At 59.1% G+C, this 23,229-nt stretch overlaps 1 protein-coding gene and 1 long non-coding RNA gene across 2 annotated transcripts in view; one reads left to right on the top strand and one right to left on the bottom strand.

Moving 5' to 3' along the window:
• CAPZB (capping actin protein of muscle Z-line subunit beta) overlaps positions 1–17,154 on the top strand; it is a 138,578-nt gene extending 121,424 nt beyond the window's left edge. The window contains exons 6-9 of the mRNA XM_061148052.1: positions 236–352; positions 12,171–12,236; positions 12,664–12,740; positions 16,339–17,154. Of these exons, the coding sequence (XP_061004035.1) occupies positions 236–352; positions 12,171–12,236; positions 12,664–12,740; positions 16,339–16,426 (348 nt within the window). The 3' untranslated portion in view covers positions 16,427–17,154. The remainder of the gene's footprint in view (positions 1–235; positions 353–12,170; positions 12,237–12,663; positions 12,741–16,338) is intronic.
• Positions 17,155–20,057: 2,903 nt separating this feature from the next.
• LOC133060553 (uncharacterized) lies at positions 20,058–23,067 on the bottom strand. Its single transcript, XR_009693777.1, has 2 exons — positions 21,736–23,067; positions 20,058–21,561 (listed from the first exon to the last, which is right to left on the bottom strand). It is a non-coding gene; the product is annotated as an uncharacterized LOC133060553 (long non-coding RNA).
• Positions 23,068–23,229: the final 162 nt, after the last annotated feature.

Genomic DNA, 23,229 nt, shown 5'->3' with positions numbered 1-23,229 from the left:
CCACGTGGACAGATAGTCGGGAGTGCAGTCGTCACTGATAAGAAAGATCCCCGGAGGGCTGGGGTACACGTGATTGCCGATTCAGCCCTACATTTAAAAACCGTGTGGGATTTTTACAAGGTCACGGCATGGTGAGGTCTTAGGAAGGGAATGCTCGAATGACCTCAACTCAGGGACCCACTGGGGCTCAGCTCAGGGTCACACGCGAGGTTCCGATCTCCGTCTTGTCCTGCAGGAGAAGTCCAGTGGTCGCACCGCCCATTACAAGCTGACCTCCACGGTGATGCTGTGGCTGCAAACCAACAAATCCGGCTCTGGCACCATGAACCTCGGGGGCAGCCTCACCAGACAGGTGAGCGTGCGGGCAGCGCCCACGCCAGCCCCAGAGCTGGCCGTGTGTGGAGACGTGTGGGCAGCCGCCCCCAACAGGGTCTGGGTGCGGCCTCTGTGACTAATGGGGTCCCCCCGCAGGCCTGTGGGTGATTGCTGAGACTCAGTCACGGGAGATGTTTTCCTTTGGGTCAAGGTATTTACGCTAAGATGCTCCTGTGATGTTTGGGACATACTGCTGGCTACACTTTAGAGTGGATTCATTTCTTAGTTGTGACTCCTGCTCGCAGGTGGCAGAAGTAGAAGTCTAACCAGCTTAAGCAAAAACAGAAACAAGACAGCTCACATACTTGTGAAGTCCCGTCGTCGTCCAGCCCAGCGGGGTCTAAGACTCCCAGTGTGGGTGGGACCCCCAATCTCTGCGTGGGAGCACCTGGCGACCACTGGCCATCCTGGGGAGAGTGTCTCCCTGCCGGCTCGGGCTCCTTGTTCAGAATAGAATCACTTCTGGGGTCACGTGACTGCCTGTGGGTAGAGTTAGACCAACGGGGGGTGTCAGTTTCCTGAAGTGAAATCGGGCAGCTTTTCATAGTTTGGAGGGGTCGGTGTGGGCAGTGTGAGCAGTGATGGCGGCCAGGGGGTCTGAGCAGCAGGCCGCTGGGGGGTGGCCATCAGGGTCCCCAGAAGGAGAGAAGCGGCTGAGCTGGAAGCTGAAGGGCTTCGGAAGAGGGACAGCCTGCTTCAGTCTCCGAGCGGTAACCAGCCTCCCTGGGCAGCTGCCGGGTGCTCACGTCTGCTCTCTGCTCTGCTCCGGCCCCCCCACCCCCAGCAGTGCCCCAGGGACATGGGGTCGCAAGGGAATAACAGTCACCAGCATCCTCCACTCTGCACCCAGGCAGGGCACTCTGCAAGCCCAGAGCATCCGTTCATCTCATACAGAAAAAAACCAGCGTGTCTGGCTAAAGCAGTCCACAGCCTGCTTGAGCCACAGGGTCTGCACGTTGGAAGAGGTCAGGTCGTCTCCAAGCCCGACGGGACGCCCCGTGCCGCCCTCGGTGGCACCCCAGGGCGCGCGGCCCTGGGGTCACTCACTTCCTTCACGTCCGCCTCCGTGGGAAGTGGCACCAGGAGGGAACCTGCCCTCCAGGGTGGGCCCCCTGCCGCCTGGCAGGGGCGAGGGCACCTCACAGGTGTGCAGCTGACTGGGCCACCACCCCCTGCCCCGTCTCTCCCCGTGAACTATCGACGGTCCAGGGATTTCTCATTCTGTTTCTGTGTGGCTGAGGTTTTACCTGTGGACCCGCATTTTGGGTTCTGTCCCTTCTGCCCGTGAGGGATGCGTGGGGTCTCGGTTTCCATCATCCCTGGCTTCGTTGTTCCTTCCAGCTTTGTTCCTGCGCATTAACTCAGATGAACGAGTCTGTCTTCATAGTTGTTCACGGCAAGTTCAGAGCTCTCCGGCATGGCTGTCAGAGACTTGCGTGGAGGAAGTTGCAGGACGCCGGTCTTTAGGGTGAGCTGGTTAGGCTCTCATTCACCATCTAAACAGACTTCACATTTCCAAATAGATGCTGTTTGAGCTGCCTGTGGCTGAATGCCACCTGCCGTTTCCCAGCCAGCTCCCTGCCGTGCTGGGACCAGGGGGCTGCAGGCTCGGCCCCCTCATCCTCGGGTTCCTTTGATGTGGCGAGAAGCCTTGCTTTGCTCGGCTTCCTGTCGCTGTGGTCCGGCGCACCTGGCGGGGCAGGTGGGCTCGCTGAGAGCCTCGTCCTCTGCAGCTCGGGGGCACCTTCCTGCCCACAGCCTGGTGCAGGAAGGTCCTGCATCAGCGCTGCGGACCGCAGAGCCGGTCACAGACCCAGAGAGCGAGGGCCCCACCCTGGCCTACCAGATCGAGACCTCAGTTTCATAGAAGTCTCAAGTAATTTACGTGCCCATTAACATTTGACAGACGTTGCTCTCTGGGTTCCACACCCAGGGCCATCTTGGCGGGGGTGGGGGTGAGGCCCAGTGCCACCACCGACAGTTCTGCAGACCCCAGCAGGGTGTCCTGCGCGTCACTCTACCTGGAGACAGTGTCAGACTGCGTGTTCAGGGCTCAGTCCCAGACGGCTGCCTGCCCGCCTCCCCTTCAGACACACCTTCAGACTCTAGAGTCTAGGTTGTCACCTGGGCTTCTGACCTACTGGCTGCACATCAGAGGTTCCCACGACCCTGTCCTTGGGGTCCATTAATTTACTAGAGCTGCTCACCGAACCCAGAGAAACCTGTTTACTCATTAGCCTGCAGCTCTTTGCAGCGGACGTTTAAACATTACGGACTAACAGCCAGATGGAGAGATCCAGAGGGTGAGGTCTCAATCAAGGCCTGCTGTCCTGGTGGAGTTTTGGGGCCCTGCAGGTGGCGCCTGGAAGCCAGTTGGTTTCTCAACCTGGAAGCTCTCTGATTCCCACCTTTTGTGGGGTTTCACAGAGACTTCCTTGGGCTCAGACGGTAAAGAATCTGCCCACAGTGCAGGAGACCAGGGTTCGATCCCCGGGTTGGGAAGATTCTAGAGAAGGGAGTGACGATCCACTCCAGTATTCTTGCCAGGAAACTTCCATGGACAGAGGAGCCTGAGGACTACAGTCCACGGGGTCACAAAGAGTCAGACACGACTGAGCGACCAACAGACTCGGACACTGCCCGACGGGCATGATTCATTAACTCACGGGCGATCGAGTTGACCTCCAGCCCTTCTCCCCCCGGAGTGGGACTCAAAGTGCCACCCCTCCATCTGTGATCGGTGCCCCTGGCAGCCAGGCCCCATCCTCAGGTGGTTTCCAAAAGTCACCTCGTTCGCATCAACCCATTCGTGGTGGAAGGAGCTTGTTATGAGTGACAGGGTGCTTGTTTCCCCTTTATGGCCCTGAAGCGATTGATTTCAGGGATTGCAGATGAGACCAAATACCATAAAAGATGCTGCCATCGCTGCTCTCACTTAGGAGACTCTAAGGGTTTTGGGATCTGTGAGCCAGGAACCATGGATGAAGACCAGAGGTACACGAGAAATGGAGTTGGGTCATCCAAATGACCAAGGACGTGTGCCTTTCTCTTGCCCATCTTTGGCTTAGTTCTCATGAGCAGCTCGTCTCCAAGATGTCCCTTCCAGGCATGCCTCAGCTGAACTGGGAGCTTGGACCAGGAGGTGCCGCCTCCCCTAGAGCAGCCTTCACTTCCTACTTCACGTGCTGCTTTAAGCTTCTAAGCAAGACCCTTGCTTAAGCGTCCACCTTTAGAACTCGTAACAGGCCATCCCTCGGGGAGGCATCTGCCCCGGCTGGTGTGGGCCGGCGGTGCCTCTGTGTGAGGGCAGAGGATGCGAAGGCCTCGGGGAAGCCGGGCTGGCAGCCCTGCAGCAGCCCTGAGCACGGCCGTCCCCATCTTCAGCCCAGAGCTCCCTGAGGATCCCTTTTAATGTCAGGATTTTTTTTTTTTTTAGTAACATAATTGTACTTTTAATAGCCATTGATTTTTTTTTTTTAACGTGGCAGAAATTTTAACTTAGTAACTTTATTGTTATTTTTGGTTGCTCTGGGTCTTCGTTGCTGGGCACGGGCTTTTGCTAGCTGCAGTGAGCTTGGACGGCTGTTCTTTGTGGTGCACGGGCGTCCCATTGCGGTGGCCCCTCTCGTGGAGCACGCGTTCTAGGTGGGCTTCGGTAGTTGTGGCCCACAGGCTTAGTTGCTCAGAGGCATGTGGAATCTTCCCAGACGCGGGATTGAGCCTGTGCTCCCTACGCTGGCAAGTAGATTTTTATGTGCTATACTACCAGGAAAGTCCTTAGTGACTCTTGTTTTTTTTTTAATTAAGTATATTTTAAATTAGAGGATAATTATCTCACAACATTGCCGTGGTTTCTTCCGTGTGTTTGTGTGTTAGTTGCTTAGTTGTGTCCAACTCTTTGCAACCCCTTGAACTGTAGCCAACCAGGCTCCTCTGTCCATGGGATTCTCCAGGCAAGAACACTGGAGAGGGTTGCCGTTTCCTTCTCCAGGTTTCTTCCATACATCAGCATGAGTCAGCCATGGGTGTGCATATGTCCCCTCACTCTTGACCTCCAGTTCAGTTGCTCAGTCATGTCCGACCCCCTGCGACCCCATGGACTGCAGCATGCCAGGCCTCCCTGTCCATCACCAACTCCCAGAGCTTGCTCAAACTCGGGTCTGTCGAGTGGGTGATGCCATCCGACCATCTCGTCCTCTGTCGTCCCCTTCTCCTGCCTTCAGTCTTTCCCAGCATCAGGGTCTTTCCCCGTGAGTCAGCTCTTCACCATGGTAACTCTTAACTGCGTTTGTGTTGCGGTCACGGGAGCATCTCCATGTTCTTGAACGGAAGTAGTGCAAGGCAGCTGCCTGCTCTGAGGGTCGGAGCCTCAGACTTTCCACGTAGAACCTGCCTGGAGCCACAGGGGGTCTCGGGGGTCACCTTCTCTGGCCTCGGGGCAGGGCTGTCCCCAAACCCTCCCAGAACCAAGGCAAGTGCATGCTGGGCAGAGCCCATCCTTCCGCAAGGAAACAGGCCCTTGTCTTGTAGCAGCACTGATGAGGCGGGGCAGAGGAACCCCCAGGCAGCTGGCTCCCACCACCCGAGGAGTGGTGGAAAATCCTAAATCCGTATCCGGAGGCGGCTTCCTGCATCACTTACCGCTCTGAACTGTTTATAATTCCACCCAGTTTACAGTGACCTGGACAAATATTTAATCCCCAGCCTTCCTAATAGTTTAAATCAGAGCTGTCAGCCCACGGCCAGGGCTTGGTTCCGGCTTGCCATGCACGGCGCCTGCTGCCAAGCCAAACGCCGGCCCGATGAGAGGCTGTCCTCAGCGCGCCGGGCCGGGCCGCGGCCTGTGTGGGTTGCCTTGTGCTCTCGGCCCTAATGGGGAAACTCGGGCTTCTGTCATCATCCTCGCGGCCGGTCACATAACTCATCCGAAGCACGTTAAAGCTGGGGCTGGTTTCCAATGTAAGTAACTGCAGGAGGCGGGCCCGGGAAGCCGTGAGGGTGACAAATCTCAGTTAATGATGCGTAGCTTCTGCACAAACAGGGGGAAATGAGAGTTGTGGGTTTAGCTGTTTGTCCCAGGTGAGCCTTGGGAAAACGCCTCTGGTCCTCTTGGACCGGAGGCCAGGAAAGCCTCCGAACCGGGGGTTCCAGGAAAGCTGAGCGGATCCGTGATAGGGTGGGCGCGTGTGGTGGCGTGGGCTGTCTCCACGGGGCAGGTTGTGAACAGCATGGCATCACTTAGCAGGTGGGGAAACCGGGGTTCTGGCTCTTCAGTAATTTGCCCCGTGGTGACTTAGCGAAGCAGCAGGCAGAGCTGGGACATGAACCCGGATTTGTCTCCTAGGAAATAAAAAAAGGCTGCGTTCTGCCACACTGCATTTTTTGGTCTAGTCTGTCCCCTGTGCCTGGCATTCAGGAGATGCTCAATAAGCATTTGCACAGGCGTCTGTCGCGCTGTCGGCTCAGTGTAGACAGGACGCTGCCCGTGGGTGCCCAGGACTCTCCCGTGGGCAGCAGCCGTGGGCGAGTGGGCCACACCTGCGGAGGCCGGTGGAGGGGCCAGGCCTCCCTGGGCCGTGCTCAGCCGTGCTGCCCTTTGGGTGTCTCTTGTAGGAACCAGGTTGAGCTCATGAGACGCCTGCACCTCCGGAAGCAGTGAGGAGGGCTTTAAGATTTTTAAGTAGTCGACCGATCAGATGTGTGTCTCCAAAAGGTGGCCCTGCAGGTGGAGTGGAGGCCGTTAGACCCGCGCAGGAGAGGGGTGGCCAGGGCCCAGCGGGGCAGCCCCAGGGGCCACAGCGTCTGGCCTGTGGCCAGTGGGTCAATGAAGGGGCCTCACGGCAGGAGATACGAGGAAGGGCAGAGGCAGGAGGAGGAGAGGAGGGACGGGTTAAAGAATCTTGGATGACCCCCAAGGTGTGCGCCCTGGGTTCAGAGGGCTCTTCCCTGGCATGAGTGCCTCCGTGAGGCCACAGTTGCTGACCCTGGGCGTGCAGAGGGATGGCCCCGGGTCCTCGGTGCCAAACCCTCGCTGCCCTGGCCCCAGGGGTCAGGAGCCGCCAGCCGGTCCGAGGGCTCCCAGCGCATCCACACCACAGCCACACCGGCCTGGGCCGCCCTTCCTGGGGTGACCCCAGGTTCCCCATGTTCCTGCCTTCCTCACCTGTCCTGATTGATTTGGCCAGGCCAGGCCTTAGCAGTGGATGCGCGATCTATAGCTGTGGCATGTGGAATCTAGTTCCCTGACGGGATCGAACCCGGGCCCCTGCGCTGGGAGATCGGAATCTCGGCCAATGGGCCGCAGGGAGTCTCCCCGTGCCTGGCCGTGGCTCGGGCTTGGCGGCATTTACCGCGCCCACCCCGTCCCCTCCTCGGGCTTTGCCTCCGTGCCCTCCTTCGTCATATGGACAGTAGGAGCCACTCGCACTGACTGTCTTTCCCTCTTGGTGAGCATGCCAGCCTGGCTGACCTGCTGGCGGTGGGGATGCTCAGACCACGGCACCCTCCCCCGCCGCCTGCAGTCCCGCCTTTGGCGTCCCTTAGGGTCATAGGTCCCTGGAAGACAAAGCAGATACTGTGTTTTGGCAAGTCCCTGCAGCGATGGGGCCGTAGGAGGCAGGTGGGGGGTGGTCCCCGCAGGGGCTCTCACAGCCCATCCTGGAGGGGCTGAGGGCAGACGCTGGCCCCCGGGCCGCCGGCCAAGCACCAGCGCGCCCAAGAGGACGCCGCTCTGTGAGGTCACTGCTGCATGTCAGAGGAACGTGGGAAAAGGCGGGACCGCAGGTCTCTGGAAGGAAACCCACGGGCCGGGCCCTGCAGATGTGCATTTGATTTGTTTTTTTTTCATGTTCTAAATATTTAGCAACAGAGGTGGAATGTCTCGTGGGGTGGGGAGGTGAGGCCAGTCCCCTGGCCCCCGCGTGGCGTCTGCACGCAGTGAGGCTCCAGCTGGGGCCCCTGCTTGCAGGTTGAGGCTGAGAAAGCCGCTTCGACCCTCGCTGGGCAGTCAGACGGGCGCTGTGCTTGAGTGGGGCAGAGGCCCCGTGCATGTCCCGTGACCTGGGGCAGAGCGGCCCCGGCTTGGTCAAGGGGGCGAGTCAGTGTGAGGCTGCCACCCTGGGCAATGCCCCCCAGGAAGGTCGGGTAGAGTGGAGAGGAGATCCGAGGAAGGGCGGGGCAGGGACGGAGCCGCTCGGAATGTCTGAGCCCTGCACTGTGGTCTGGCCTTGATTTTTCCGGTAAGGAGTGTGGATGAGGCTGAGCAAACGGAGAAGTGTTCTGGAGGAAAACAGGTTTTGGAATCATCCAGGCTGTCGTCCCAATCCCGGCCAGTCTCCTTCCAGCTGTGTGACCTGGACAGACCACTTCCCTTCTCTGAAGTTCAGCATTTTCACAAGCGAGCCCATAACGCCCCTTTGGAAAGACTGTTAGAGCAGAAATAAAAGCCACCTTGAGGCACGGGTTCTGCCCAGTAAATAAAGCAGAAGCTGTTGCTGCTAGGACTGTTACCATGCAGGCCAGGCTCTGCTTAATTTTTCCTGAACTGGGCTGACGGAAGCTCCGCTGAGAGGCTGTCCGGCCACTGTCTTCCGGCTTGCCAGCACGCCAGGCCCTGGTCTCCAGCCCTGAGCTGACCTGGCGCCCAGCCCAGGGCCCAGGAGGATGCTGGCCTCAGGCTGGAGCCAGCCTGAGGCGAGTCCCAGGATCAGCGCGGCGGTGGAGCCCGGCGCCACTCTGGGCCCGGGGTGGGTGTCGGCAAGGAGTTAGAAGCTTCGAGGGCCAAGGCCTGGCCCAGGGCTGCAGAGCGGAGCCGCCTGCAGGGCCCCGGAGAAGCACTGCCTGGCACCCTGCTCACATTTTCCCTCTTGAGGAAAACGGCCTGCTTCCTAAACAGGCCCATGTCCCCCGCATCTCCCAGCCGCGGAGAGGAGCCGGGGGTACCAGACGGGGGTGGGCAGGCTGGGCTCTGACTTTAGACTCGGCTGGAACCACCTTGTGGAACATCTGTGCGACCACAGCCCATAAAAATGTTTTCCCCTGGCAGCTGCTTTTATGAGATGTAATAATATCCGCGTTGCAAAAATAGCTCTGTTTTTGGTGGGTCAGCATTGCCAGCGAGCTGACCCTGACCAGGTGTGGAGGGAATCGGCAGGGGGGCCGTGGAAACATATCTGTGTGCCAGGCCCCTGCCCCCCTCCCAGCCCACCCTCTTCCTTCCCTCCCCCGGGGCCCTGCTGGGCCTTTGCCTTGGCTCAGATTCCTGGCCTCGAGCTTCGCAGCCCCTTGGGTCCTCCCAGGGAGTTGGTCTGCTCCCGGAGAAGGCTCGCGCCCCTGCCCAGGCCCCTCTGACCTCTGAGGGCCTGGCAGGGCCAGCCTCTCCCTTTGTTGGAGGAGGGCTCTGATTCTGAAGCAGAGATGACACCCAAGCCGTCCGACACCCAGTGGGGCTTCGCTGACCCCATGGCCCTGAGCCCTTTGCCTCCAGTCCTGGCCTCAGCTTTGGGTGATTGGCGCTCGTTTAAGATGGGATTCTCTTTGAGTTCACTGCCTCCCTGCTTCTCTGGGTGTCCCAGGGATCCACCGTCTGTGCGGAGCTGGGGAAGGAGGGAAACTGATTTGTGGGATGATGTAATTCACTTGGGTCAGAGCCCCAGGCCTCTCCTTGCCCAGAAGAGCAGCCCTGAGTGGCCATCAGGCCAGGCACGGGAGCCTCCTCCCCGTGGGAGGGGAGGGCCCTGGGTGCCAGTGTGTCGTGTCCAGCTCGCCTTTCGGGGTTGAGAGGCAGCCTCCGTCCTTCCCCGTGGCAGATGGGGTTCCCATCCCGTTAGCACGCGTGCACTCCAGCTGTCAGGGCCAAGCGCATCTCACAGATGCTGCAGCTCTGCCGGGGCGGGGAGAGGCGCTTCTCACACCTGAAACGGTGAAGTTCATAGGCATGCGCACCCCCTGTTTTGTGGGGACCCCTGGAATCTCCAAGGATCGAGTCTCCCCAGGATCCTTGGCAGAGTGCCTGAGGCGGCTCAGCTGGTCCTGCTTGCGTCTCGCCGCCTCTCCGGTTCGGCCAGCCCTCCGCAGAGCAGTCCGCCCAGAGCCAGACATCTTCCCTCTCAGAGACTTGGTGTCCTGGCTTCAGAAGGCGAGGACTTGGGTTCCAGACCGTCACTCCACTCTGGTTCCCTCTCTCCCCAGTTTGCCGCGCCGTGACACAGGGCCTCCCATTTCTCCCCAGACCCCTCTGGGGACCCGGGGCGCCTGGCCGTGTGAGCGGGCACTGTGACAGCTCCACTGCCCTCAGCAGTGACGGGATCACTGGACGCACCCCGCCAGGCAGCAGGTTTCAGAGCGCGGCCACGACCTCCCGCGTCCTCCTCCAGGCCTGAAACGCCCACATGCTTTCCCACTTCCTGGGCTCGGGGTGTGCAGACCTTTGACGCAGAAGAGCGTGTCCATGGCTGTCTGAAACCCAGACTGAACCCAGCTGGGCCGGGAGGGGGCCCTGCAGCTCCACCAGGGAAGGGGGTGGGCATGCGGCCCCTGACCTGGGCACCAGGAACAGCTTCGTTTTGATCCTGAAAGGTGCGCGAACGCCGTCCTAGCAGTCACCTCGCATTCTTGTCAAGCGAAATCACCCAAAACCCACAAGTCTGTCTGCTGGACCTGTTCCCCATGTTGTTCTCGGCAAGATTAATGTCTGAGCCAAAGTATGTGGTCTGCGTTTGCCCGGGTGCACGCGGTCACGCTGGAGCAGAGGGACCACAGGCCGCCAGGCCCAGCAGGGCTGTCGAGGGACAGGCTCTGTGACGTCTCCCTGCCTCGGTTTCGTCGGGTGCAGGGTGGTCCTGAGGAGGGGGAGACAGATTGAGGCCTGGAAACTCTGCGCCCTGCTGCCGACCGTGTCTCTGGCCCGGAGCAACCCGTCCATCACCTCCACCCTTGATGCCCCTGGCGCCGCCCCATGAACCTTGTCAGGCGCGCCTTCCCTTAGGTCCTGCACAGACAGACGGACCCAGGGCCTGGCAGGGAATCCTGCTGGCTGCCCTGGGGAACCGGCAGGCTGTGGTCCAGCCAGGGCCGCGGGATCCTAGGTGGGAAGCTGCCGCAGGGACGCGCTCTCGGGGAGCCTGTGTTCCTCAGCCCAGCATCCCCGTCACATCGTGTCCATAGCCAGCCCGCGCTGGCTCCTGGAGCATCTGATTTGAAAACGTGCCAGGAGATGGGTTTTTGTTTTTACTGGTCCCATCTAAAGTTGTCTGGATCAGCGTCAGGCCAGTGTTTAACTTCCAACTCCAGTCTTCCTTCTGTTATGAAAGCAGGGTCAGCCTCTGCCCTCCACAGAGTTCCGGCACCTCTGAAGCGTGCTCTAGCTTTTCAGGGATGTCTGTGTCACGGAATCAGATTTTAAGATTCAGTCTGAGCCTGAAGCCTCGTCATTTTAAATGACTTGGTTCTCTCCTACCACCACCTGCTTCCAGCTCTGCCTCTCTCTTAACTGGGTCTGTTGTACCTTTCCCAGCCCTAAAGTCACCCTAAAGTTCATCGGTAAGAGAAGTCAAACCAGGTGAGGCGACGGAGGCCTTTAGCATCTGAACAGACCACCGCCCAGCGCAGGCGTCTGCCCTGCCTGTTCCGGCTCTGAAGGAAGTTAGCCGTCCACCTTCACTCTCTGTTCTCACTCATCTGAGCTCATCCTGAGCTCTCGGCTGATCTGGTTCCTGTCCCGTCGTCCTGCTTCTTGACTGCCTGTGTGTTAAGCTCCCAGAGTTTATTTCAGTAACGGTGCTAACTGCAGTGTGGTTCCAGTCAGGTCGACCAGCGTTTGTGCACTTAGTAATCTGCTCGGCGACTGTGAGGGTGAAACGGGTACATCCGCCCTTAAGGGATATGTGATCGTGGCGAGAAAGAAGCCCTAAACCTGGGGAGGAAGTTGGGGGAGAGTCGTGTTGTGACTCGGCGTTCATGTCAGGGTTCCCTGCGCCTGCTCCCCGTTCCCGCCGGCCCTCGGAGGGCGCATCCCTGCGGAAGGGCCACATCTACATTGTTAAATACTAAAGAGACACGAGCTCAAAAAAGTCATTGGTTTGGACAATTTGGAAAATAGCGGAGGGCCTTTGAGAGAATTATTTGAGGAAGAAGAGTACTGAGATGAGTTACAGGAAGTCGGGAGAAAAGAGCTGTGTTCCCTCGACAGGCATGGCACGGAGGAAGGCAAGGATTCGGTCTCCAGATGGCTAAACGGGGGTTTTTATGCAGCGTTTTCACAGCTGCAGGTCGCATGTGAAAGGCCGCCTGGATGGATGGTGTGCATCCTTTTCTGGCCATGCACTCCCCAGGAAGGACCGCACCTTCAGCAGGAGTAGACAGAACGCAGGCTGGGAAGTGGGCACGGCGTTGATCCGAGCAGGCTCTGCCTTCCCCGCCCGTGTGACCTTGGGCGAGTCTCCCCTTCAGCCTGAGTCTGGGGTCCCCGGTCTGACGCCTGGGGTCCCGTCTGACACCTGGGTTGTCAGCCCCACCCCCCACCCCCGTAACTGCCAGGCACGGCCGCCACTGGCAGGCGCCTTGGAGGCTCACCCGCGATATCAGGGCCTGAAGCCGCGCGAGTGCCCTCCTGCCGTGGAGCCGGGGAGGGCTGTGCTGTGGGCCCGAGATGGCCCTGGAGACAGGCCTCTGACCTTGCGTTGGCCCTCGTGCCAGGCTTCCCACGGCCCGCCCCCTGGGGAGAGCAGGTTCTGTGCAGCCCCGGCGGCCGCCGCCGCCCGGTGCTCTGACTCAGCCGTGTTCCCGTTCCCTTGCAGATGGAGAAGGATGAGACTGTGAGCGACTGCTCTCCGCACATAGCCAACATCGGGCGCCTGGTGGAGGTGAGTGGCCACCTCCCGGGCAGCTTCCCGCCAGCTTCCAGCCGCGCGGTGCCCGTTGCTGGGCCCCGCCTGGTGTCTCTGCGCCTTCTGACCCGCTCACAAGCCGGGCTCAGCGCCAGAGGCCCCTCCTCTGCCGTCCCCCAAACACGCGCACCCAGAGGACTCAGCACGGGAACCCCTCAGCCCTGCCCCCCCCACCGAGTGCGGGTGGGAGACACCAGCTACCCCTCAGCGCCCCCCGTCCCCACGCCCTCCGGAAGAAGGGGTGCCCTGCAGTTGTCCCCGAGCCCACGGGAGGGCATGAGGGGCAGGCCAGGCCCTGGCCGGGGGCTCCCGCACCCCCCCGTGTGGCCACCACGGGGACTGCAGATTGCCGGTGGGGCGGGCGCCTCCTGACCGTGCCCCTGACTGGCCGCCTCCCTTCCAGGACATGGAGAACAAAATCAGAAGTACGCTGAACGAGATCTACTTCGGGAAGACAAAGGACATCGTCAACGGGCTGAGGTAACGTACCCACGAGCTCAGGCTGTGGGACCCGGAAGATGGGGGTATGGGTCTGAGGTCACCGCCTAACAGCTGCACGGCCTGGGGCCGCAGTCTCCTCCTCTGTAGACCAGGGCCAGAGTGCCCGCCCGACGGGCGTTAATGCAGGTTTGTGAGCTGAAGCCCCGCGTGCAGGACTTGTTCTCAGGGTAGACGTGCGTGCCGATCTCCTCCGTTTGTGTCTCCTGGGGGCCATCCGCCTTCACGGCTTTCATGCCCTCGTTCCTGCAGCCACCTCTCAGTCCCCCGGGCCGAGTCCTGCCTGAGGTTCTGCCCAGACCCACTGGCCCTGGGACCTGAGGACCCCATGGTCAGACCCTCCGGCGCAGTGGGGAGCGCAGCCTCCGGTTGGCCAGGTCTCAGGCAGCGGTGCATCCCCCAGAGAGAGCCCCGGCCCGCTGCCTTCTGCCAGGGGCCCGGCTCCGTGACCTTAGACCAGGGACTCCTCTCGGGGGCGTCCTGCCCGTCCAGGAGCTGGGGCTGGGGGCTCGTGCTCCACCCTTGGCCCCTAGCCCTGCCATTCCCCTGTGGACAGACCCCTCCTCTGGGCCAGGCAGCAGCAGGAAGTGGCCTGGGGGCGGCCTGGGTTTGAGTCTGTCCAGAGGAGACGGTTTAGTCTCTCTCTCACACAGCTGTGAGAGTGGCGCTCACTCTGGACTCGCCTTTCTGATTCCCCGTCTGTGGGGAGCCTGGTCTGGCCCTGGGGGTTTACTCGCCCGCTCACCCCACACGGCATTGCTCTCCTTGGGCTGTTGAGCCTGGGGCATCATCTCTGCGCAGAGCTTCCCAGCCTGGGGCCCCTGCATCCTCCACGCCAGACACACCCATCGGCCTGCACCGTACCGGGTGACGGCTGAAAACCGGCGGCCCCCCACTTTCTCCGCGCTGGGGCCCCTCCGCGGCCCTCACTCTGCACACTCTCTGTAGATCTGTTGACGTTATCCCTGACAACCCCAAGTTCCTGCAGCTGCAGAGGGAGCTTTCCCAAGTGCTGACGCAGCGCCAGATCCACATCCAGCCCGATAACTAAGCCGCTCCAGGTACCCTGCCTGAGAGGCCTGAGCGCCGCCCCACGTAACAGGACTCACCCGCCCGCCGAGACCCCGCCGGCCCCTTAAACACCACTAACTCGTGTCCGCTCGGCCGGGAGCCGCCCCGTAACTGCCGACTTTGCCCTGCGCGACGCGGGCCCGGGTCACGTGTGCAGTGTGTGTGCTTGGCCACTCCGGGCAGGGCCGCGTGTGGGGCGGGCCGGCGGGCCAGGGCACGGTCACCACGCTCGGCCGGAGGCTGGGGCGGCCTCTGTCTGCTCTGTGCGCAGCCGGAGCTTTGCCACCTTCCCACCAAGGATCCCAGAAGCTCAGAAAGACCCCAGGAGGGGTACTGCCCTGAGGCTGAGGGGGGACACAGAGCCAGCTCTCTTAAGACTCTGCGACCCCATGGATTGTAGCCTGTCAGGCTCCTCAGTCCATGGAATTCTCGGGGCAAGAATACTGGAGTGGGTAAAGATTCTCTCCTCCGGGGATCTTCCCGACCCAGGGATCAAACCCAGCTGTCCCACATTGCAGGCCGATTTTTAATGTCTGAGCCCCCAGGGAAGCCCAGAGCAGGACTGTAATGTCTGAGCCAGGCCTGGTGCCCCCAGGCCCCCTGCAGCCACCGGGACCAGCATCACCCCCTGCCCTCGATGAGCTGCGGCCGTCCTGCTAGACACCTTACAGCTGACAGAAGGGAGATAGTCTTGCTTGTGGACAACGGCCGAGAACCGTGACTTGAGCATGTGTTGGATACAGATGTGCAGAAGCTGTCAGCATCCCCGGAGACGAGGAGGGAAACTGGGTTTAATATCAGGCGTCTGGAGACCGGAGCCCGGGCCTAGGGGCTTCCTCCCAGGCCCGGGAGCTGGACGTGGGGCCCCGACCCAGAAGAGGCTCGGGGGGCTTTCACGGGGGGCGGCCCTTGTGCAACCAGGGAGGGCTGCTCTGCTGTGGCTGCAGCGGTCTGGTCTGGGTGCACGCCGGTGTCGGGCCTGGGGCGTCTCTCGGCCTCCAGCCTCGTGCTGGGATCATCACCTTCCCATCAGAACACTAAGTCCCCTTTTAAAGGTGTTCCATTATAGTACAGTTCCCCCCAGCTCCTCCGCTTCTAGGGTGGGTCTAGAATCTTCTGGACCCCTCCCCTTAGCCAGGCCCTGTGGGGACAGAGGACTCCCCCTGCCCCCCCCATCCCCTGCTGCCCAGCCTGGCACCTTCTGTCCGGGACACACACACGGCACCTCCTGCAGACACTGGTGCCCGGTGGCTTGGCCGTGACCTGAGCTGCTTCCCCTAAACAAGCGCTCTCCCCGCACGCCTCCAGCCGCTCCAAGCCTAACCTCCTGTCCCTTACCGGTCCTCCCTCTGGACATTTCTCCTGGGGGTGGGGGGTGCTGGGTGCAGCCCAGGCCTGGTGTGCCCCTCCCAGAGGAGCCAGCACGCACTGCAGCCAGGGAGCCATGGGGGCCGCCGCGGTCTCCTCCCTCGGGAGCTGTGGAGGAGCCCGAGGGCCACCAGGCCGCCCGAGCAGAGCAAGCACTCAGGAACGCATGTTGTGCGGCATCAGCCAAGATGTCAGCGTTTCTCATGGGAGGTTTCTGGCTGCACGGGGAGCCTCTGAGAGTCTTGTCTCTGCCGTCCTCTTTACCTTCTCGAGGGCACTTCCCAGGGTGTTCTCAGGCTCAGGGGCCAGCACTCCATGTGGATGATCCTGGTCCTACCTCATTGTACTTAAGCCACGTTTGGCGCTGGCTGGGGGGTTATTTTTTGTTCTCCTTCCCTTTCTGCTTCACGGCCAGTGCGCATCAAGCTTGCGGTTCCTGTGGCTCCACAGTGGTCCTGCCAGGCAGCCTGCCGCCCTTGCTTTCTACTGCCTTGAGACTGTTCTAAAGGTTATACGTAGTTTAATAAGCCCCTGGCTAGCCTGTACACTGGGAAAACTTGACCAGGATCACTAAGGTCATTGCCAGGGGTATTTCTCAGAGCCTCAGTTTCCTCATCTGTAAATTGGGACTAGTGCTCGGACTCCTCTGTGATGCTTGTGAGAGTTAAGTGTGCTTGAGAAGCACTTACAAATGATGAGTTACACGTCGTCCACAAAGCTTAGCTCTTGCTCGCCTTGTCTAACCCGTGTCGCTGCACTCACGTGAACGTTTGCACGAATCCAGGAGTTGACCCGCAGCCACTCAGCTGCATCGTGCTTGGAAGCCCGGAGCCGCTTGTGGCTCAGGCTGATGTTGTGACGTGTGCGCGGAGTCCAGGTCACAGCCAGCCTGGGGCAGAGCTGGGCTGTGGCCTCCCCTGCAGGGCCCGGCGAGGTGCTGAGGGGCCAGCCTCCGGCTCTGGGCCCCTCCGCACCCCCCGACCTTCCCGCACGGCTTGCGGCTCCACTCCTAGAGGCGACGTGGGTGGAGGGGCGCCTGGCCCCGTGACCCTCCCACCCTGGATGCACCGCATGGCAGCTCTCCCCTTTTCCTTTCCTCTTCTACCCACTCATGACGATTCTTACCCCCTCCACCCCGCAGGTCTGTGCAGACTTTTGCAGACAAATCAAAACAAGAAGCTCTTAAGAACGACCTGGTGGAGGCTTTGAAGAGAAAGCAGCAGTGTTAAAAGCCTCTGCTTCCCACTGACCGGAGACGCCGTGCGCTGTTAGGCTCCTTTCTTAGACACTGCTCCCTCCCTCGTCCCTTCCCTCCCCGACAGGTCACATAACAACTCGCATCACCACCGCAGCGCCATCTCTCCCGAGAATAAACCCGGTAAACACCCCTGGTCTCGGAGGCCTCCTTCCCCCACCACGTTTTGCTATCACGACTCGGTATTCCCATAGAGACCGCGTTTTCTGTCCGCCCCGGCCCCCCGTCTCCCCACCACCCATTTATAGGCATAAAAATACACTGTCTGTCTGCCTCCCTCCCCTCCCACCTTTTTGTTACATTGGTGTAAAAAATGTAAAACAAAAAAATTTTATGAAATAACTGTGGTGTGTGAAAGATAGAAGAAAAACTGGAAATCTGATTCCACGTGTGTTTGGGAGTTGCTTGGGGTTGGGGGCCGGGCGGGGGACAGGGGACAGCTCTGGGAGAAAGGAGAGGTGGCCCTCGGCACGGTCCCGCGGAGACCACGCGGTGGGGGGCGGGGACTGCGGACCGTCCTGCTCTTCTGGCCAGGTGCTTTTCTGTCAATTTTTATGGAATGCAAAAGGAGTTTTTGTTTTATTTTGTTTTTTTGTAAAGCTTAAAAAAAATCTACATCTTATACTTGAGCTTCCATACTTAAAAAAAAAAAAGAAAGAAAAAAAAGAACAAAAAAAATAAATAAAAAGAAACTGGGACGCAGTTAGCCTTGTGTTTTTTCTCGCCTGCCTCACTTTCCAAGGATGTGTGACTCTGGCCACCCTGCTGGGGGGCGGGGGGCACGGCGGGGTGTCGGGCGGAGGACGTGTGGAGCCCACGCCGCGAGTGAGCGGGGCGAGGGGTCCCTGCAGGGCCCCAGCTGCTTCTCCAGGCCCCTGCCCCGCCTGTCCTGAAGCTCTGGGGCCGTCACCTGGTTGGGCGTGATGGGGTGGGGGCTCCCCGACCCCGTCCCCTTCCACTGGGCACAGGCATGACCTGTCCGGATGCAGTCCCGGCTTCCACTCTCCCTCTCCACTGGGTCTGATGAGAAAGTTCCCAGGTGGGGGCGCACCTCTGAGTGCAAAGCACCGCTGAGATGGAGGCGGGAACGAGAGACCCTTGCGCGCAGCGCCTTTGGAGAACCTTCAGGTGGAGAAGATAAGGGAGGTGGACAGGTGCAGGCCGATGGAGCCAGGGCCAGCCCCCAAGGCGGGCTGCCGAACTGACCTCCTCACGGGCTCCCGGGGGCAGGACGCCTGGCTCAGACAGCGAGTTCATTGTCAGTAGGTGTTCAGTGCTGGGGTCAGGAGTAACACTTGAAAGCCAGAAGCTGTAACTATGATGTATGAGAGGCCTGATCTTACTATTCTAGAATCTCCCGTCACTGGAAGGGCCATCGCTGCTGTTTTCTGGCGCTGGGTCAGGCTGGTGTGATGGGGAACCACGGGCTCAGAGACCAGCGGTCCCCGGCGAGGGGCAGCCAGAGGCAGGTGGCGGGAGAGCAGTGTGAGCCCCTGGCTGAGGGCCACCCCGGCCAGTCCTGACCCTGCTCAGACGAGGGTGGGCACCGTGGCGGCCTCCTGCAGAGGGACGCGGACTGAGGGAGCCACATGGGCTGCGGGGGGCCCACCGGCTCTCTGGGGCCCCCTGCCGCTGGTGGTGGCTCCAGGGGCGCACGAGGTGCTTGCTGGCACTTGACGGATGACGGGAGGCCGCTGAGGTGAGGGAGGCGCGGCAGCAGTCCTGGGCCCGGGGCGTCCGATCTTGCCCGCCTTCCGATCTCAGCCCTGCCGGAGTCGCCCTGGTGCGCCTGGCACCCGTGACGGTCCCCGTTTCTAGAAGCACGAGGGCTCCGGCAGGTGACCCGGGGATTCCGTCTGCACGGCCCTCCCACTGCTCTCTTGCTGCAGCCGTGACAGGCCAGCCTCTCGGATGGAGCCCATCCTGAGCCCTGATTCCAAGACTGTCCTCAAACCTTCATTCGTTCAGATCTTGGAGCAAGCAGCCGCCGTGCTTCAGGGCGGGTCCGAGGGGACCCTTCTTCGGCAGGGTAGCCCAGGCCTGTGGGCCTGCTCTGGGCTCCTCTTCCTTCTGCGGTGCCGCCGCCTCCCCGCAGCCCGGGGGCCGGGGCAGCCTTTACTCTAAGCCCTCCGCACAGGCAGAGGCAGGCGCCCGCCCCCCAGGTCGCCGTCCCCTCACTCACCCTACTCCCTTGGCTGGCGCCTCCGAGAGGGGACCTTGTTCTCCTGACCAGTGATTGTTGTTTGTTAAGTATCTATAGCAAAATCTTACAAGACAAGTGTGTCTCATTCCAAACAGTATTATTAAACGTGATGAATTACATATTAATTATAGAAGTGAAATATTATAAATTAAAGTGTGCCATCATTTTTTTCTCCATGTAAAAATCTGTAAAACCTTCAGCAGGAAATCCAGATTATACGTAATCACACCATGTCATACTTCAAACAAAACTCCCACCTCACAACAGGTGTTTTGTGTGAGAGCTTTCTTACTGATTCTGCAGGTCACTTTTCAGCTGTTCACAAAACAGGTGGTCTATTGATATTCTTTTAAAATTCATTGTTGAAATTTTTTCTTGTTTTATAAAAAGTTTGGACATAATTCCTATCACTTCAACTCTAGCTTTTTAAAAAGATGGGAATTTCAGAATATAAATAGTATTTTGTATAAACTCATAGTTTAAAGAAGTTTTCTGAAATATATTTAAATGTGGGACAGTATTTTAAAGACTTTGCTTGAATTTCCTACTCTTATTTTCTTAAAATAAGTAATTTAAAGTATTACTTCAAATAATAAAATATTACTTCATGAACACACTCATATGACCGTTCTCTACCTTTCTTGTGAATGACTAAATGATACCATGTATATGTGTGTGCATACGTATGGATACGTGTGCACATGCATGTGCATACATACGTGTGTGTGTGTGTGTGTGTGTCTCTGACAAGTCTAGTGAATGAAATCCTTTACTTCCTCCACACACCTGACCACCCATTCTTCACGCATATTGGGCACTGAGATGATTTTGTAATAACTATGTATGAGTGACAGTGTTGCAGGATATATTTTCATAACCCACAACTTTCCATTCAGGATTTAATAATAGCTGACATGATATTTATTCAGATGGCTTTACTGAGATATAATTCACATTCAGCTCACCCATTTAGTGTTCCAATGCAGGGGCTTCCCTGGCGATCCAGTGTTCAGGACTCCTCACTTCCTCTGTGGGGGACCCAGTTCTGATCCCTGCTCGGGGAAGTAAGATGCCACATGCTGCGTGGCAGAGCCGTAAAAAATAAAGTGCAGAAATCCATTGTTTAATGGAATCACTCTACTGTACACCTAAACTAACACATTTTTCAATCAATTATACTTGGATAAGGAGCTTCCCTGGTGGCTCAGTAAAGAATTTGCTTGCAGTGCATGAGACCTGGGTTCGATCCCTGGGTCGGGAAGACCCCCCGGAGAAGGGAATGGCAACCCACTCCAGTACTCTTGTCTGGAGAGTTCCACGGACAGAGGAGCCTGGCGGGCTGTAGTCGATGGGGTCACAAAGAGTCAGACACAACAGAGAGACTAACACTTTCATACTTAAATAAAATTTAAATATTTATATATAAAATAAATAAGCTGTACAAATCCACCAGTTGTGTGACGGTTACGTGTCTCTCTCTCTTTGACTGGGGGCTCCTTGAGGGACTGTGTTTCAGGCATTCACTTCACTCGCTCATTTGTTCACCACTGTCCTGGGGACACAATGGGGACGGGGGATGTTGGTGTACGGTCTGGTGGAGGAGGGAGATACTTGCCAACAAGTCTTCCGAGCACTCACGTGCGCTGGGTGAACAGCCTCTGCTGGGTGGCTGTCGGGTGGCACGGGGCTGGGGCACAGATTCGTGGTTATCCTCTGGACTGAGTTAATCATGGGAAAGGCAGTCCCGCAGTTCAGTTGCTCAGTCGTGTCCGACTCTTTGCGACGCCATGGACGGCAGCACACCAGGCTTCCCTGTCCTTCACCATCTCCCGGAGCTTGCTCAAACTCATGTCCATTGAGTTGGTGATTCCATCCAACCATCTCATCCTCTGTCACCCCCTTCTCCTCCTGCCTTCAGTCTTTCCCAGCATCGGGGTCTTTTCCAGTGAGTGGGCTCTTCACATCGTGTGGCCAAAGTACCGGAACTTCAGCTTTAGCATCAGTCCTTCTAATAAGTATTTCCTTTAGGATTGACTGGTTTGATCTTGCAGTCCAAAGAACTCTCAACAGTCTTCTCCAACACCAGAGTTCAAAAGCATCGATTCTTCAGCACTCAACCTTTATGGTCCAACTCTCACATCCATACGTGACTATTGGAAGAACCATAGCTTTGACTAGGCAGACATTTGTTGGCAAAGCAATGTCTCTGCTTTTTAATACACTGTCTAGGTTGGTCACAGCTTTTTTTCCCAAGGAGCGAGAGTCCTTTAATTTCATGACTGCAGTCACCATCTGCAGTGATTTTGGAGCCAAAATAAAGTCTTTCACTGTTTCCATTGTTTCCCAAGTATTTGCCATGGGACCGGATTTCATGATCTCAGTTTTTTGAACGCTGAGTTGTAAGCCAGCTTTTTCACTCTCCTCTTTCACCTTCATCGGGCGGCTCTTTAGTTCTTCGCCTTTTGGCATCAGGGCTCTTTAGCTCCTCCCCACTCCCTGCCGTCGGGCTCACACTGATGAGGTTGACGCTTGGACATGCAGCTCCTTCTGTTTCAGGGAGCCCTGTGGTCCCACCATTCCGCCCCCATGAGAGCCAAGTGCAGCAGGAGGAGGGGTGAAGAGGTGACTGAAGATTTCTCCTTTTTCTTAGCTTCGGGAACTGAAGGCCATGCAGCCAGGGCAGAAAGGCAGTCCACCTCTGGGGCCTCACTGGCCAGTGAGCACGGCCCAGTCTGGGCAGTGGAACCGACTGATGGTCAGACTGGTCCGCCCACTTTGCGAGGAACCCTGTGCCCGTGTGGGTGGACACGCTGATGAGCCTTCACCTGGCAGACCTGCCTTGTGCGTCCACTGCCCCAATGGCCTCTGTCAGACAGGGCATGCCCATGTCTCCACCATCGGACTGGCTGAAGAGGAAAGAACCAGAGCTCTCATTAGACTGGGTGGTGCCTGCAAGCAAGAGCCATCACCCCACCAGATGGGGTGTTCCCCAGAAGGAAGGGATTATGTCAGCCCCACCCCCAGGGCAGGGGCTGTGCTAGTTTGTGTCCCTTCCCCGCCCAGCTCGGGCCCGCCGGCACCTGGCTTCACGCTGAGCCCCCAGGTCCTCTGGCTGGGGGGCCACCGGCCCGGCCACAGCCCTGGGTGGAGCCAGACCCTGGCTGCAAAGGGCACTGAAGCGGCTGGCACGTGGGCATGAGAGGTGCTGCTCAGGATGGTGGGCAGGGGGCCCGGGCCAGGGTGGGCCCCACGGGCAAGGGTGGGGCTGGGCCCCCAGCCAGGGGCGGGGCCTCTGACGGCTGCGGCGAGGTGGGGGGGGGCGGGGGGTGCAGGCTGGCGTCTGCAATGAGGGGCCTCACACCCATGGAACTGCTTCTGGCCCCAGGCCCCGGCACGCTGCTTAGCTCTTCAGAGCCCGTTTTCCCATCTGGAAAATGGCCACGATGACCGCACCTCCCTCAGATGGGGCTGTGGGGAGCAAGAGCGCACGGCCTGGCCCCACACAGCGTGTGCTCAGCAAACATCAGCTGCAGGCCAGGTGACACCGGGGGCCCCGCAGGCCCGGCCCTCGCCCCGCTGCCCAGCTGAACCTCAGAGGGGGCTCCCCAGACCCCAGTTCCCTCCTCCTCTTCCCCCCACCAAATCCAGCTGCCTGCCCGGAGCCTGGGCATCCGGCCCAGCCCCACCACCATCCTCACAGGGGCCCCACCCGCTCCAGGGCCGCTCCCCCAGGAAGCCTTCCCTGATTGCCTCCCCACTCCTCCAGCACTTTGTACCTTCTGGCCACAGTCCTTCCCTCCACAGCCCGGCAACCATCTCCCCTCCTTGAGGGTGAGCACCAGATGGGTTCACCCCAGATGCCCAGCACAGCACGGGCCAGGGTGGAGAGGAGAGCTGCCTTTGGCAAATTTTTGTGGCACCAGACTGGGCCGGGCATCCCCTGAGGCTGGAGGAGGAAGATGCTGAGACAGGCTCATGCTGAGGCCCGCCTCCTCCCGACCAGCCTTCGGCCTCACCTGGCGCCTCCCACCCCGCTGGCTCCTGGGACCTGGGCGGGCAGGGCACGGTGTGTGGGGCCAGCACAGCGGGGAGCTTTGTCACTGGCCCCCACGGGGCTGCAGCCAAGAGGAGGTGGACTCAGGACGGGGTCTGGGAGACACACCAAGGTGGGGCAGGGGAGCTAGAGCCCGGGGCTGAGCCCTGCCCTCCTCTCCACCCTTCCCGCCTGCAACACCCTTACTTCCCCCAGGTTATCTCCCGCTCATCCTTCTGCCGCGTCACCTCCTCCAGGAAGGTCTCCCCGATTTCCAGGGGAATCTGACTGTCCTCCTCCGCCATCAAAAAATGACCAAAGCTAACCTTCATGGAGCTTCTACTGCCGCCAGACTTGGGGTAACCTCCGTAACCACACCATTTTATTTACTCCTTAGAAGGACGTGTGAAGTGGTGGTACTATCGTCCCATTGCACAAATGAGGTAAGTGTGGCACAGGGAAGCTGAGATGCAGAACCAAGGTCTGAACCTTAACTGTCCTGCTTCTTGCTGAGCGCCGCAGAGCAGGGACCCTGTTGGAG

Source organism: Dama dama, chromosome 8 (assembly GCF_033118175.1).
Source record: "Dama dama isolate Ldn47 chromosome 8, ASM3311817v1, whole genome shotgun sequence".
Lineage (NCBI taxonomy): Eukaryota > Metazoa > Chordata > Mammalia > Artiodactyla > Cervidae > Dama > Dama dama.
The sequence above is the reverse complement of the archived record's forward strand: the minus strand, read 5'-3'. Positions and strand labels throughout refer to the sequence as shown.